The 16,462-nt window shown below is 33.0% G+C and overlaps 2 protein-coding genes across 2 annotated transcripts; both read left to right on the forward strand.

The window, feature by feature from the left end:
• Window positions 1–641: 641 nt before the first annotated feature.
• LOC111695764 (NADPH:adrenodoxin oxidoreductase, mitochondrial) lies at window positions 642–2,512 on the forward strand. Its single transcript, XM_023465199.1, has one exon. The coding sequence runs from the start codon at window positions 694–696 to the stop codon at window positions 2,122–2,124; it is 1,431 nt and encodes a 476-aa protein (XP_023320967.1). The 5' UTR covers window positions 642–693; the 3' UTR covers window positions 2,125–2,512.
• A 552-nt stretch (window positions 2,513–3,064) lies between these two features.
• LOC111695766 (2-oxoisovalerate dehydrogenase subunit beta, mitochondrial) lies at window positions 3,065–12,358 on the forward strand. The gene is made up of 13 exons (XM_023465200.1): window positions 3,065–3,208; window positions 3,593–3,657; window positions 4,569–4,629; window positions 6,269–6,349; window positions 6,432–6,505; window positions 7,458–7,574; window positions 7,717–7,788; window positions 8,320–8,415; window positions 9,140–9,217; window positions 9,468–9,527; window positions 10,043–10,113; window positions 10,664–10,730; window positions 11,628–12,358. The coding sequence occupies exons 1-13, from the start codon at window positions 3,067–3,069 to the stop codon at window positions 11,766–11,768; spliced, it is 1,125 nt and encodes a 374-aa protein (XP_023320968.1). The 5' UTR covers window positions 3,065–3,066; the 3' UTR covers window positions 11,769–12,358.
• The last annotated feature ends 4,104 nt before the right edge of the window (window positions 12,359–16,462 follow it).

The following is a 16,462-nucleotide window of genomic DNA, read 5'->3' on the forward strand; positions in this document are numbered from 1 at the left end:
ACCATGAGATCTTCATTTAATTTTACGTTTGTTCTAAACAACACGACAGATAATAAACTCAATATTAATTATTCCTTATTCATTACATAATTTCCCTTTCTTGGCAGCTTATGCACGTTTCGGATAAACAAGGAGCGAAAATGTAACTAAAAGGAAAGACTAATGGCGGCATTTCTGCGCAGAGAGGGCGCTTTTTAGCATATGATTTAGGGGGGTAAACGTTCTGTAGATTTAAAATAAAAAATTTAGATAAAATTTATATCAGATCCAAAGCTGTAATTCTAAAATAATTATCAAATAAAAAAGATTATTTTTAAAATAGTTTTTTTTATCGTCTTACATCGACGGTCACTTGCCGCGTTAAATTTTGTGAGTAGTTCATCTAATTCTGCAGAAAACAAAATTTGTCATTTTTTTCAATTAACAATTAGTATTTTTAAACCGTATATTTGGTAATTTCCTAGTATACGATTTTTGGACTCCCCCCAGCCCCCCCCAGTCACTGGACTCTGACCTAGATTCCCTGTTTGAATAACCTAACCCTAAATAACAAAAAAATAAATAATAATAAATTTGCTGAAAAATAAATGGTCATGTACAAAATTGATAGGAGGGGGGGGTCCAAAAATCGTATACTAGGACAGACCCCTTAAAATCAACAACTATCATCTTTCAGGTCTCGAACAATTTATCATGCAACGAGTCAGCTGTGGAGTACTTGCCCGTGTTTCTAGGATATCTAGACAACTCAAAGAAAATGTTTGCAATCTATCTAGTTCTTCAGATTGCCTGCAGAATGGTCCTAAGATAGCTGTGGTGGGGGCTGGCCCTGCAGGATTTTACGCTGCTCAATATATTGCTAAGGCAAGATCTGATGCAACAATAGATATTTATGAAAAACTTCCAATTCCATATGGACTAGTGAGGTTTGGTGTTGCCCCTGATCATTCAGATGTAAAGAAATGTATTTCAACTTTTAACAAAACTGCCAACCTACCCAATGTTACGTTTTATGGAAATACTGCACTTGGAAGTGATATAAGTCTAGAGCAGTTGAAGCGTTGTTACAACTCTGTAATACTTAGCTATGGAGCAGAAGAGGATCAACGTCTTGGTATCCCTGGCGAGCAACTTCATAATGTCACAGCTGCAAGATCGGTTGTATCTTTGTATAATGGTTTACCAGGAGCTCAGGATGTTGATATAAACCTGGATACTGAGACCGTTGTTATCGTCGGAATAGGAAACGTTGCGATTGATGTCGCCAGATTAATTCTTACACCCATAGATGTTCTGAGGAAGTATGATACTACCGAGGTTTGGTTGGAAAAGTTGCGCAACAGTCGTGTTCGGCGTGTAGTTTTAGTTGGAAGACGTGGACCTCTTAATGTCAGTTTCACAGTCAAAGAATTCAGAGAGATGTTAAAGCTCGAAAATGTGCGTCCAATTTTTCACAAGGAACAATATTTACCTTTTAAAGAACAAGTTGCCCAACAGGAGCGTGGACGAAAACGTTTAATTGAGCTCTTGTTTAAAAGCGCACTTGCTGAACCGGAACCCGTAACTGCTGAAAGATGGGCCAGGGCAGAAAAAGAGATGGAACTGAGGCTGCTTAGGTCGCCACTCGAGTTCTTGCCGGGTAGTGACGGTAAATCTGTGGAGAAAATAAAGCTGGCTGTCAATGTCATGAAAGGAGACACTGTCGAGGGGACAGAAGAAACTGAAGAAATAGAAACTGGTTTAGTTCTTAGATCTATCGGGTACAAATCGATCCAAGCAGATGAGGAATTGCCATTTAATCATAAGAAAGGAGTCGCTGTCAATGTTGATGGTCGGGTGAGTGAAGGGGTATATGCAGCAGGCTGGTTAGCTACCGGACCTAGGGGAGTGATTGTAGATACTATGGGAACAGCATTCAAGATTGGAGCAAATGTTGTAGCAGACCTAAAAGAAGAACAGAAGGGGAAGCCAGGACGATCTGGAATGCCTAGTTTACCGAAAAGTACTAGCTGGGCAGATTGGCAAAAATTAGAAAAGATCGAGATGGAAGCTGGAAAACTTCTCGGGCGGCCTAAGATAAAGATAACTTCAGTTTCAGAGATGCTTAATAAAATTCAATCATAATTGTTGAATTGCCCATGCCCGCCCCTTAATATTATATGCATGTTACTTTAAAGCCTTTATCTTTATTTTAATTTTGTTTTTCTCACGTAATTGAACACATTCTGTTCGTGAAAAGAAAACTAAATTACACTAATGCATTTGTTTCCAGGCTACAAGAAAGTATTAAATTTGTTTGATGTCAAAATGCGAAAAAAATTTGCCATTTTTTTATACAAATGAGAATTTTATTTTTATAATTTTCAAACTCATTCCGATTTTTGCTGTTTTGAATAAATCAAATCACTAATGAAAGCCAGAATTGTTTTGTCAAAATGAATCAATATGGGTAGCAAACTATCCGTCTGGGAACACTGAGTTCAAAAGTATTTAATTCGTAAATATCCCTTGAAAAATAGACCTTTCCTTTTTATCGTAAACTACTAAATGAGTTTTGAAGTTTTCAATTTAGTTGTTTTATAAACGTTGCTTCTAATTTGTTCCTGTTGTATTCCCTTAATACTTACGTCAAACATTCAAGAAATAATTAGCTAAGAAATTTATATATATTTGATAACATAGTTGTTTATTAACTTCACTAATATTGTGATAAAACTGATTTTTTTAAATTTAGTTTTTATAAAAAAATGGTTATATTTTTGATTAAAATAAAGTTAAACTTTTGGTCGAAAATGAAAGTTAAAGTCGAATATGGTGATATTTTTAGTCAAAAATGGTTTCATAATTGGTTGGAAAAAAAGTTTCATTTTTAGTCGAAAATGATTTTATTTATATATTATATGGTTATATTAATAGTGTTATATTTTCCCCGCCCCTCACTGTTGAGAATCAGGCACTGCCATCTTTCCATGGAGATTCACTTGAAATTAAGATAACAGTCCCTTTCATCATTTTTATGTATAATGTACAATTCATAATTCATTCCTGATTTTATTTGTAGAGAATATGGCTGTTAATCTGAGCCGTAGTCTTCAGTATCTGCGACCAACTGTGAACCAGGGTTTACATCGAGTATGTAATGGAGGGTTAGAATCTAGAAGAAATGCACATTTTACATTTGTTCCAGAAACCCCAGATCCATCTCAAGGTGATATTTGAAAAAAAATTCAATAAAGACCAAAAAATTTAAAATAATGATATCAAATAAGATCATTTTTTTTAACAATTTTGCAGGTGTATGTTGTTATGGAATATTAAAGTCCACCCCTCTTTCCCAGAATTAGTAATTTTGCAGAAAATTGAGAAAAGTTTTGTTTAGGGGGGGGGGGGGGGGGGGATATTTATAAAAAATGTTAAAATACACATGCCAGGTTAAGTTTTAAAATAACAAATTTTTCCTTCACTCAAGGTACACTTTGAATTATATCCTTCTGTGATTTTCCCATGATGGAAATTAATTGAACCGGTTATTTGAGAGGAAAATCTAGAGATAAAGAAAATTCCTGTTTTTATTTTATAAATTGTAATTTAGGTGAAACCGCCAAAATGACCCTTCTACAGTCAGTCACAGACGCTCTGGACATTGCACTAACCAAGGTTGTTTAATAACTAGGACTAGAGTAATGAGAAATTTTCTCATCTCTATATCTTTGCAACCTGTTGGTGTAAACCTTTGATATTTCATACTTAGATTGTTTAATTTTAAAGAATTCATAGTTTGAAATATCTGAGGTTTACGACATATAAATCGGATTAATGATGCATAATTTGAGCGCAAATGTTGTCTTTTTAGTGAAAATTCCATGAAATCTACAGAAAATGTTTGTGAACAATGAGACATTACAGAAACCAAGAACTGACTAAGACTACTCAGTTTCGATGATAATAGTTAATTTTTGTTTTCTCAGCCTGTTCCTAAACATCTAATTAGTTTACTGAAGAATTTTTATTACATTTTTCGTCGTTGTTATTGAATAAATTTTTAAAACCTGATTCTCAAAATCATTGCTCAAAAATGAAAAATCTATGAGGATTTCAACGATTGAATTTGCACTCTTGCCGAACAAATATGCATCTTAAAGGCGTATCATAGGTCTCAAATGACTACTAAAAAATTCTCCACAATTCTACATTCTCAGTACAACTACCATACATTGCCGGTCACTCCCTTAAAAAAAAAGGGGAACGATGGTGTTTTCTTTACGTGTAATAAATTATAGAGGTGTAAATTCCCCCTCCCCCCGGGGGGGGGGATGATGATCAATAAAGTTTTATTAGTTTTTTTTTAGTTTTTTTTAACTAAAAAAACTAAAACATTTTCCCCTTAAAATCATTTTCTCAAATCAGCGAATAAAATACTAACTTCTAAAGGGAAAAAAAATATTTTTCAAGAAAATATACACCCCTCATTTATTATGATAGAAAAATATACATAAGAAATGAATATATTGAATACCAAAATTAAGTTTAACTGATTTTTTTGCAATTTGCTGATTTATTTTGAACAGGATCCGACTGCTGTTGTATTTGGAGAGGATGTTGCGTTTGGAGGGGTGTTCAGATGCACAGGTTGGATTGTAAAATTTTATTTATTTTTAAAAATTCATAAACAGTTTTTTCTTGGGTACCATTTAATTATTATCCACAGCCTCTTTATAACTCCTGATAAATTAGACGTACTCCTCGAATCCTAAAAACATTCAAAGTCGGATATGATTCACTAAAAGTGGAACACAACCCTGGAGCTCAACGTAACATAGTCTGCTGGACATGACACTTCAACTGTAGGTTGAATTATAACAATAATAATACAAAACTGTACAATATTATTTTAGCATGATTTAGGATTAAAAGTTTTCACTTAATTTTCATAATTCCCATCTGACCACCAATGCAGGAAGACCTCACTTCATCCCTGGAAGTCTTTGCTCCTTCACTATCCTTATTTGTATACTTAATAATAGTTGGACCTTTAGGATAGAAAGGGTTTGATCTTTTTTTGTTCATTTATGAAGTGAGAAGACTTGGTGCCAGGCTGTGCTTAGGATCCGGATCCGTAAAAATATGCGGATCCACGGATACAAGGGGCATTATTTCAACCATAAACTGCCAAAACAAAAAAATTGTTACTCTCCAACCCCAAAAACCCGTGTCAAGTAAGACATTTTGTAATATCTCTTTCAATATTAATAGCAGCCGGTTCTATTTTTGAACGTAGACTCATATAATTTGTTAGGAGCAGGATATGAAGTCAGATTGTCGATATCTCTTTCCGGAGTCTTGGAACCTCTGAAAAGTGACCTCCGTCGGCTCCGATTTTTTATCTCCGGNCGGAGATAAAAAATCGGAGCCGACGGAGGTCACTTTTCAGAGGTTCCAAGACTCCGGAAAGAGATATCGACAATCTGACTTCATATCCTGCTCCTAACAAATTATATGAGTCTACGTTCAAAAATAGAACCGGCTGCTATTAATATTGAAAGAGATATTACAAAATGTCTTACTTGACACGGGTTCTTTGAGCTATCGAAAAAAGAGAGATTAAAAAATTCCTGATTTCTGAATGCCTTATGAAGTTTTGCATTAAAATAAGCGAGAAAAAAAATTGGACAAAAAATTGAGAATTCTGCTTTGTGAAAAAAATTCAGTAAATTTTAAAGAAATAACCTGGATCCGGATCCATTTTCCCGGATCCGGATTCGCATCTAAATTAAATGGATTTTAAGCACTGGTGCCAGTGGTTTGTATTTTTTCAGAAATTGGGGGGAAAACAAAAAATTTGACATCAAAAGGCAACTTTTTGATTTTGTCCTAAAAATCATGTATTTTCCCCATTTCAGCGACTAAAACCCTAAAAATATAATCGTTTCAAAATGAGGGGTGAGGAGAGATTTTTTTATGAAAAGAAAAATTTTATGTTTATATTATTAAAGGGACTGACGACTTAATGTCATAAAATTACATTAGACAATTCATGCTAGATTCACAACAGACTTTTTTTAACCTTTTACTGAGCAAAAATGATGGTGATATCCTTGATTTTAATTTTCTGAAAACTACCAGATAGAATTTTTTACTTTTTAAGATAGAAAAACACTAATTTCTTCCTAAGATAAAGTTTAAGAATCTGGAATGTAACTTTAAAAGAACGAACATTGAAAGATACACGGGACAGTCCTTTTTTTATTTCTTACAATGTTATATTTAGTTGGTTTGGGAGAAAAGTTTGGCAAGGAGCGTGTATTTAACACACCACTCTGTGAACAGGGAATTGCAGGCTTTGGAATAGGTATGGTAGAAATATCTAATTTTTATTTCAAAAATTAAATATTTTTCGAAATGTTAACCTTTCCCATAATTTTGGTTTTTAGGTATGGCCGTAGCTGGGGCAACCGCCATTGCTGAAATCCAATTTGCGGATTACATCTTTCCTGCCTTTGATCAGGTATTAATTAATAACAATTCATTCCAAACAAAATAAAATCGAATTCATTTATTGTCAAACAAGATTGTTTTGAATACCTACTGTGTCTTGGATTAAGATATATTCTAATGAAAAAAGGTAAATAAGAAAACAAATACCTATTTCTTTGTTCTTTACTTCCATCTTTTTTAAAAATAAAATTTTCCTTGTATTTAATATTTTAAATGCATGATTATTAACACAAATTCGAAATATAAGGAAGACGATTTTACCGATGAGATGCCGTAGACTATTCTCAAGACGTGTGTATCTATTTCCGGCCATGAAGCACCCACATGTCACCCTCGCTTCTTCGTTCCCTCCTCACCCCTCTACACATCCCAGCCCGGCAGTCAAAGTAGGAGAGTTGAGCTAGTAACAGTTCCAACACAGGGAGCCTCTTGACTCCTTCATGATGATGACGCAGATACTCAGCTAGCAGCAGGCATGCTTATACCCGAGGGTTCCCAGTTCATCATGCATTCCAGAGACAACATAATCGCTCATAGCCAGCATGACAAGCCGCGATCTCTTCCTACTGATTTTGATAAGCCCTGTTGTCCCGGTTCCTGTTGATCTGCTCCACCAATATGAAGCTCTACAACACTCCCATGAAGTGCCATCAAATATTCATCATTAATTCCTTTGTTAATTTCTAAATCAACCAATTTTAACTCCGTCTTATATGCAAATATTTCAAAACTTTCGTTTTTTGAATAAATGTTAGAAATATCCATTTTTAGATCTCTTTATTTTACTATAGTGACTTTTAAGATTTTGTTTTTATTGTTTTAATCGTTGAATAAATGAACTTTGGGGTAAAAAGTAAAATTTTGCTTTTAACATCAAATTTTTTTTTCCCAGATAATCAAAAATATACACTCCTGACCTACAGTGACCTGTCCCTTAAAATAATCAAGATATCCCTGTATAGATAGTGAACGAGGCTGCCAAGTATAGATATAGGAGTGGAAACACATTTGATTGTGGTAGTTTAACTATACGAGCAACTTGGGGAGCTGGAGGACATGGAGCTCTTTACCATTCTCAGGTAACCCTGGGGAGGGGGGGGGGATTTAACTATATGTGCAACCTGAAAATTATGGTTAGGACAGTTAAGAAATCAGTAATTAAACACCGTTTTTTCGAAATTTCGTAAATTTTTGTGAGAAAAAGGTTTGTTTTCTGTTTAGAGTCCTGAATCCTACTTCGCGCAGACCCCAGGACTCAAGATTGTTATTCCACGAAGCCCGGCCAAAGCAAAGGAAACAACAATTATTTGATTTCAATTGATTTTAATGATTCTATGATCATTGAGCACTGATTATATCTCAGCAAACATTTTAATTAAAAACATATAAAGACATTACAGCCCTCCCCCCCCACTCTTTGCTTTGAAAAATTTGGAGTCTTACGTCGATACTAATGAGATGTTTGATTCCAATTAATGCGGAGAATAAAATTAAGATTTTCAAAAATTGTTCAATAAGACCTTTTGTTACGAGAAAAAAGACTTGATATTTTTATTGCTTTTATAACAGGAAGGCAAACAAGTCGCTGATTTAGTAGATCCTTGAAACTTTTTTTCTTCCCTAATATTCTCTTAATTGATTGTCATTTTTCTTACCTGTTGTTTAATGTGTTTTCAGGTAAAATGGCCGAAATAGAAATTCACGTTTTAATTTCCTCGGAGATATATTTAAGTGCATATTTGAAATTATTTTGATAAATCCAAGTTGGTGTTCTTCTCTTCTAATTATATTCAAGTTATTAGTTGTTGTTGTTGTGTACTGCAGGGTTTGTTATTGTCCTGTATCCGGGACAAGAATCCTTGTATTTTCTTCGAACCTAAAATTCTGTACAGATCAGCTGTTGAACAAGTTCCTGTTCAGGAATCAATCAATCAATCAATTCATCTTTTTGATAAATACAGGGTTACCCTCAAAGGATGAGACTTAAGGGACGACTGTACGGAATTTTTACTGTCTCTATCCTATTATTAACGGTTTTCTGCAACTGTAGACACATTTCTTTCTTTACTATATCATTTAATCACCTCAAAAAAGACTAAAGTCAAGGGAAAGAGCTTCATTTAATCTTGGGGTCGTCATAAATGAGATTTGTGTCGTTTTTACAGTCTCATCCTTTGTGGGTAACCCTGTATATCAAGATTAAATGTCTGATAATTGTTTCTGTATTATTGATAAATGATTTATTATTTTGATTTTAATTTGATGACGAAAGTTTTCTATTCTTTAGTTTAAAATTATGATTTATGTTGAAAAAATGAGAAGAACTGTGGTCGTTATTTTAATGGACCCTTTATTTATAGACTGTCATTTATAAAGTCATTGTCCGTTATACAACGGTACACTTCAAACCTTAGACAAATCTAGAATGAATGAGATATCAATGTTTATGTTTCAATTGTGGTTTCTCTGCATTAGAATAGTGATTTCCGCACTTTTTAAAGTATCAGAATTGAACAGAAAAACGAGGACATCTTCGTAATTATCAATAAAATATAGGTGTTAATCAGGCATGTCCCTCTGTAAAGGAGCGGTCACATGGAAATACGACAGTTAAAATGTGTATTGATTGATTGATTGATAAAAGGACTACGAGCTTCCCCTAGGTGTGGCTGATATCCTAGTCCCAGGGGACGATGTTACTCTAATAGGGTGGGGGACACAGGTATCCATTATAGAGTGTTTTGCCCGGGTGGGGGGGATTGTATTAGGAAACAGGTTAGGTATCAATTATGTAATGAACAAGATTAATAAGAATCACTCAAAGAAAATCGACATTTTTTAAACTTTTAACTTTAGCCTCAACTCAACTTAGGTATGCATAATTATTCAAATTTTAAAGAGAATATTTGAATTAATAAAATTTTCTAATTTATAATTTTTGTTAAATCCTTAAACACTTTTTATATAATAAGATTCATGTTCTGAGAGAGGTGGCTGAACTAGCTCAGGAGAAATTAGGAGTCTCATGTGAGGTAAAATACACTTCATCTTTGTCTATATATATAAACAAAGGGTTACCCACAAAGGATGAGACTGTAAAGACGACCCAAAACACTAAAAATATGAAGATTTGAAGCTTGATTTTTGGTTTTTGCATTCAATTGAGTATTTTGATGGTACACTAAATGATTAAGCACAGAAATAAGCTAGCTTTGGCTTACAAGGAGCCCTGAATAAATTCCGTACTATCGTCTCTGAAGTCTCATCCTTTGTGGGTAACCCTGTATATAAAGTAGTAATCTTTTTTGGTTTGTATGTCCGATCATAACGTGTGAACCCTTTCTGTGGCTGGTTTGGGAAGCTTGGTAGAACCATGGAAATACGTTGAGCTGGGTTTTAAAATTCTTGGTCGACTTGTTTTTGTAAAGTTTGGGCTTCCAAGCCAATATTTTATATATTCAAACAAACAATATTAATAAATAAAGAATTTGATGAATATCTGAAAATGTTTTCACGATTGTTTTAAAAGCCAAAATATTTGTTTAAGGTGATTGATTTAGTTTCTATCCTTCCTTGGGACAGAGATACAATATTCAACAGTGTTATTAAAACTGGAAGGTAAATTGTAAACAGTAGGCAGTAGATAGTAGGCAGTAGGAAGTAGGCGGTTGCCTTTCGTTCACTCGCGAAAAATGCAAAACTTTTGCAAAAAATTACGGATGAGACATTATTAATTATGAGATAATCAAACTTTTAATGCTGAACTTTGAGAGCAGAGAATTCCACAAGTTACTTTACACAATCAGTTGTTGCAGCTATGGTTTCGCGAAACTTTTTCTCGCGAAATTTAGCAAAAAAGTATTTTCGCGAAATACGAACGAAAATTTTCGCATAAATTTTTTCGAGAAAGTTTTCCTTCACTGGAAACCATATACCCAGCACGGACAGTACAAACAAATAACATTAAGAAAATATTGAAAGGATTCAGAAAACTCAAGAAATGGAAGGTTTATACAAAACATCTTAGCAAACCTGTTGCGTTTTAATTAATTGGATATTTATCGGCTATTAATTAGAAACAAATTCTGAATGTTGCTGAATTCTTGATTTATAAAGAAAAATATGTCAGTATAAAGAAAAACTAAAATTTAAGGTTTTTTAACCTTAGGGTCATCATTTCCCACGAGGCTCCGTATACTGGTGGGTTCGGAGCAGAACTAGCTGCTTGTATCCAGGTACAAAAGGGGTCCACCCTGATTTATACACTATGCTATGCACTGTACAGTGTGTCTCAATAAACATGGAAATCAAGTTATTTAATAAAAGTACATATTTTCACTTTTCCATATTGGCCTTCCTTCTTGTTTGTTTCTTTTAAAACTAAAGAAAATCATGAAAAAAATAAATTGTACATTTTAAAGTTTTTCGTCCTTTTTCATGCTTTTTACCCACAAATTTAATTATTTCCTCCTAAAAATCATTTGTATTCCCAAATCAGCCCAGAAAACCCTAAACAGACATACATTTTGGGGTTCTCCAAAAAGGACCAAGTTTGGATATTTATATGATGCAGACCGGAATCAAGTTACATATAGTCATACAAATTCAAGGGGAAACATGTTTTGAGATCGGACCACTTATACCGTCTGATATACTTTTCAGAAATATTCACGTATAGTCTACAATCTACATATACATACCTCAAAATAAATATTTCTTGAATTTATCATGTCAGATATTTTTTCTTCGTAAGTGTTTAAAAAGATTAAATCCATTGAAATTTTTGAAAAAATTTCCAAAAATTAACTGAGTTAGGCCCAAAAAAACCGTGAAAAAAATACTTGTATTTAGGAAATTTAACACCTAACTCGGTAAATTTTAAACTTATCAAAAATTTCAATGGATTTAACTTCTTTAGGCAATGTCAAAAAATCCATTGAAATTTTTGAAAAATTTCAAAATTGACTGAGTTTGGAATGTCACTTCTTTCCGGTCTGCATCATACAAATATCCAAACTTGGTCTTTTATGGGATACCCTAATACGTATCTTCTGGAGTGAAAAAAATATTTTCAAAAAAGGGGGGGAATAATTTTTCATTTTCTATTTTCTATGATATACACTCTACATTAGGAGAATTGTTTTCTAAACCTTGAAGCTCCAGTTCAGAGAGTTTGTGGACATGATACTCCTTTCCCTCACATCTTCGAACCCTTCTACCTTCCCGACAAGTGGAGGTGCCTGGAGGCAATCAAAAAAGTCACAAGTTTTTAGATCTGTTCATGTCTCAGGGGAAGAAAGTTCCAAACTTGAAACTCACTTCTAGGTTTCGGCCAAATCACGGTTGGAAACTTTCTTCCCCTGTATTCACAAAGCCGCGCTAGAAACATTATTTGTAAAATTTGAGTCTGAAATGAGTTTTCATGAGAGATGATTTTATTTTCAAAAATAGATTTGATTTATTACTAGTATTCTGCTACCCATAAAGAATGAGACTTCAGAGATTACCTTCAGAAATTTGTTTATTGCAATTTGCTTGCAAACTTGTCATTTAAACTTTCACTTATTGTCAATGAAGTCGCATCATTTGTTGGTACTGCATTATTATAGTATTAAGATAAAACTATTGTATTAGTATAAAAATTATTCAAAATGATAACTCCCAGTCATACGGTTCTTAAAATTACGTATTTTTATCATAAAATAATCTAAATTTCGTCTTCATTCTTCATTCTTGAGCCGTGTCTAGAAATTTTCAAAGAGTATTGAATCATTTCCTTTATCTTAGAATAGAACTAGAGAATCTCTTTAATCATATTTGTTAAACTTTATGTATTGTTATTAATAAAATGGTAATTAGTCAATTTGTAACTGAACTACATGTATGTATAATGTAAATATTTGTTTTGTTAATTGTTTTGTAGATTCGATGGTTTGTCGCTAACGGTCCAAACAGGAAATTGAATTAATTTAATTATGCTACAGGGTGTCTCAATAAACATTGGAATTGAGTGACGAATTCGACATCGTCTTTATTAATAATCAGTTTTTAATGTCTGATCTCAAAAGTTGCGCATAATTTTAATTTGTCGGTTAGATTTTTTTATGAATCCGATAATGAGTTTATGATGTGTCTTGTGACGTCTCAGTTTAAGATGAACGATGAAGACGGAAAAGCTAACTTCGTTTGTACACGGGAATTTTGTTGAATTGTCTACTACAACTTATGCAAAATGTAACCATGTTTTAAATTAACACCTCTGTATTTACCAAAGAGAATAGAATATATAATAGAGGGGAATTTACTAGAAAAAAGTGTAAAACGGCATTTTGTTGTACTGTTTCCATATTGCAGGTGTACTTCACTTATTTATGCTGTATAACCTTTTGGGCCCTGGAATTGATCATTTCACATAGTCTCTATGCCTTTCACTTTACAAACGATGATTTTCCGTTATAACTACAAATCGAATGATGTTTTTTTCACCTGATTCATTATAAAGTTTATTTAACAGCTTTAAAGAATTCGAAATTGAAATGGATAGTCTAGGGAACATACTGTATTAATGTACTCTACTGCATATAATTTGTGAACATTTACATGATTTGTACACTTTGAACTCCCTTTCAGGCTGAAAGGGACTGAACAAATTCATTCCCGAGAGATTCTCTAGCTAAATTCCCCTCCAATATATATTCTGTTCTCTTTGGTATTTACTGGGACTCCACAACTTTAATCAAATAGAAGAAGAATTATTGTTATCGGAATAATTATTAGTTAACCGTGAAGGCAGTTAACGAATATCAACTTTAAAGAAATCGAGATTATTAACGAACGCAACTTTTTTAATTAACTGAAAACCCCGTTAGCAGACATGAACATTAAGTTATTCACATTTATATAATTTGTCGTCACTTCAAAAGTTAGATTTTGTACCTAAGTGTACGTCTAAGAGAGAAAGTTTTGTGTGGATATTGTTACTCTAAACGCCTCATCTCGTTTAAAGAAAGGCCTCGTTATCTTGAATAACATTGTTTACATTTATTTTCTTACTTCGTGAACGGTTATTTCCGTTCGTTAAATCAAAACTACTGGATTTTGCCAGGAGGCGGAAACGTCATGTATACAGTATGTGTGATAGAGATGTCGACAATAGTGTAACGTAAAGCAAAATGTACGTTTTTGTACGTTACGTTACAATAATGTGTAACGTTTGGATATATTCTATATAACGTGAACGTTAAACGTTAACGTTATAGGAGCTAATACCTAACGTTAACGTTAAATGTTAACATTAGAGGAATATACCCCCAACGTTAACGTTTTGTGAAAATGTAACGTTATTTTTCTAATATCTACAACTTTTTTGACCATAACGTGAAGAAATTTTTTGTTTACAATGGGAGTTTGTAAGTCTAACGCTTGAAAAATTGATTGTGATTTGATTGAATATCGTAACGAAAGGATTTCTATTTCAAAGTTCAACTTATAAAAAGTGTAACGTTGTATAACTGAAAAATGCATTACTGTTAATGAAAACGTTTTCCCTTATAGTATAATGAAAACTTAACGTTGCAGAAATGGGTTATTATTTTAATAATCAGCAAACGAAAGTTTTTTTACAGAGTAAAATTTCAATAATGTAAGGTATAACATTTAAAAAAATGTAATTTTGTAAATCAAAACGTTTCATAACTTTTCTCTGAATACTAAATTCATTAGTCTAACGTTAGATGAAAAGATTGTTTATAAAATGTTAGGCTATGAGGGCTGAGTTTTAATTTCAAAAGTGTAACAATAATTCTGCCAATCAAAACATTTCAAAACGTCTCTAATATATCAATGGAAGAGATTCGACTGATGATTATGACAGCAAAGACTAATGTTTTTTTCATTCCAAGTTTAAAGAAAATGAGTTTATGCCAAAAACTCTAATTTTCATTTAATATATCTTTGCAACCCGATGTCGTGGCTCAGTAACATTTTGCCTAGTACAAGTTCGCCTAGTACACTTTCGCCTAGTACCTGTTCGCCTAGACAACATTTTGCCTAGACACAGTTTGCCTAGACAACATTTCGCCTGGATAACATTTCGCCTGGATAACATTTTGCCTGGATAACATTTTGCCTGGATAACATTTTGCCTGGATAACATTTTGTCTGGATAACATTTTGCCTGGATAACATTCTGCCTGGATAACATTTCGCTTGGATAACATTTTGCCTAGATAACATTAGAGAGTAATTTTCGCCTAGATTAATATTTTTCAAATTATATTTAACCAGCTTTTGGAACAAAAAAATACGCAATTTTCGCTGTAAAAATTTCACATTTTTTTATTGTAGTGTAAATCATTTAGTTTTCTACTGACATTGATGTCAACATGCATGACGTCCTTAATTCAGGCAGGGAAAACCAAAGGAGGCAGACCAGCCATAATTGATAATAAACATTTCTCATATGTCTCTAATGGACCTGGGTACAGTCCAAATGTTTGGCACATTCAGGACCAGTTTGTCAAACAAGATGCTGAAGCAAGACGAGCAATTCTTTCTAATTCAGTTGGCCAGGATATGGCTGATAATACAGAAAGCAGAGAGCCAAGGATGCAAAACAGAGGGTTAAACTGGTGGTAGAAGCTTTTGCTACAATGCCTAAAACTGATTATCTGAAAATGCTGGCTCATGATCTCCAGCGAGCTAGTGCATTTTAAGAAAAAATTTGTAAACATTATTATAATATATTTTTTTTGCTTTTAATTGAATTTCTTGAGAAAAAAGAGGAACTTTATAAATTTTAGTGAATTTATCTAGGCGAAAACTACTCTCTAATGTTATCTAGGCAAAATGTTATCTAGGCGAAATGTTGTCTAGGCAAACTGTGTGCAGGCAAAATGTTATCTAGGCAAAAAGTTATTAGGCGAACATGTACTAGGCGAAAGTGTACTAGGTGAACTTGTACTAGGCAAAATGTTACTGATACGATGTCGTAGACCATTAATATTGAAATATACAAGGTTTAAACCATCGGGTTGGAAAGATATAGGGATTAGTGAATTTGAAAAAAAAAACTTAGTTCCTTTCTGAAGTGTAAACGAGTTTTTTGTAACATGCTATTAGTGAAAATTCAAATCTTAAAAAGGTTTCTTGGGCATTAAAAACTTTTGATTTGCCATTGTTTGATGAAACCCACTAAAACTCTGGAAAAGGAAGACGACATTACGAAATTTTACATATTTATTTTCTGTTAAAAAGCAAATGATTTACTAATTGCAAAAAAATCAACTTATTAATTGGAGTCTGTGAACAAACACAATTGCTGGGTTTCATGTTTATTTGACTACTTAAAAGCATAACTTCAGTTGGCATGGTTAATGTTTTAGGTTGAAAAATTTACAAATGTAGAAACTCACTAAAATACAACAATATTTTATCAAATGGAAAATGCATGTTATGTTTTATTCATCAATAGATTTTTATATAACTTTAGAACAGAAAAAAAATGATTTTTTAATCCGTTTTTTTAAAAGAAAAAAATGTTAAATAATTTTATTTCGCATTGTTTGTGCAGTGTTAAAAAAAACTTTAGCACTTGTCTTATTATATTTGATATTTTTTAACCCCAAACATGAACTCTGAAAACAGTTTCATTGTGGTTTGTAAACTAAAGCTAATGCCGCTTTTTTACTCACTTTGTAAGTAACATAAAAAACACAAAAAGAACTAAAAATTCGCCACAAAATTTAATTTTCTAATCTCTACATCTTCGCACGCTGGTGTTGTAGACTTTTGATATTTCAAGCTTCTGTTAGATAAGAATGTCTAAAGGAATTGAGTTGTTCACAAACTTATATTTCTAATCCCTATATCTTTGCTACCCAATGTTGTAGACCTTAGATATTTTAAACTATGAATTCTGTTAGATAGAAGAAAAGGGTCAGTCTGCATTGCGTAAAAAAAGAAAAAA

This window comes from Eurytemora carolleeae, unplaced genomic scaffold, assembly GCF_000591075.1.
Source record: "Eurytemora carolleeae unplaced genomic scaffold, Eaff_2.0 scaffold87, whole genome shotgun sequence".
Taxonomy (NCBI): Eukaryota; Metazoa; Arthropoda; class Copepoda; order Calanoida; family Temoridae; genus Eurytemora; species Eurytemora carolleeae.

What these genes read in the sequence shown, in the direction of transcription:
- LOC111695764 (XM_023465199.1), top strand. Translation starts at nt 694, where the DNA reads ATGCAACGAGTCAGCTGTGGAGTACTTGCCCGTGTTTCTAGGATATCT.
- LOC111695766 (XM_023465200.1), top strand. Translation starts at nt 3,067, where the DNA reads ATGGCTGTTAATCTGAGCCGTAGTCTTCAGTATCTGCGACCAACTGTG. An exon ending in GAGCTCTTTACCATTCTCAG is followed by an intron (nt 7,575 to 7,716) that starts GTAACCCTGGGG and finishes TTTTCTGTTTAG; the next exon opens with AGTCCTGAATCCTACTTCGC. An exon ending in GAAGCCCGGCCAAAGCAAAG is followed by an intron (nt 7,789 to 8,319) that starts GAAACAACAATT and finishes TGTGTACTGCAG; the next exon opens with GGTTTGTTATTGTCCTGTAT.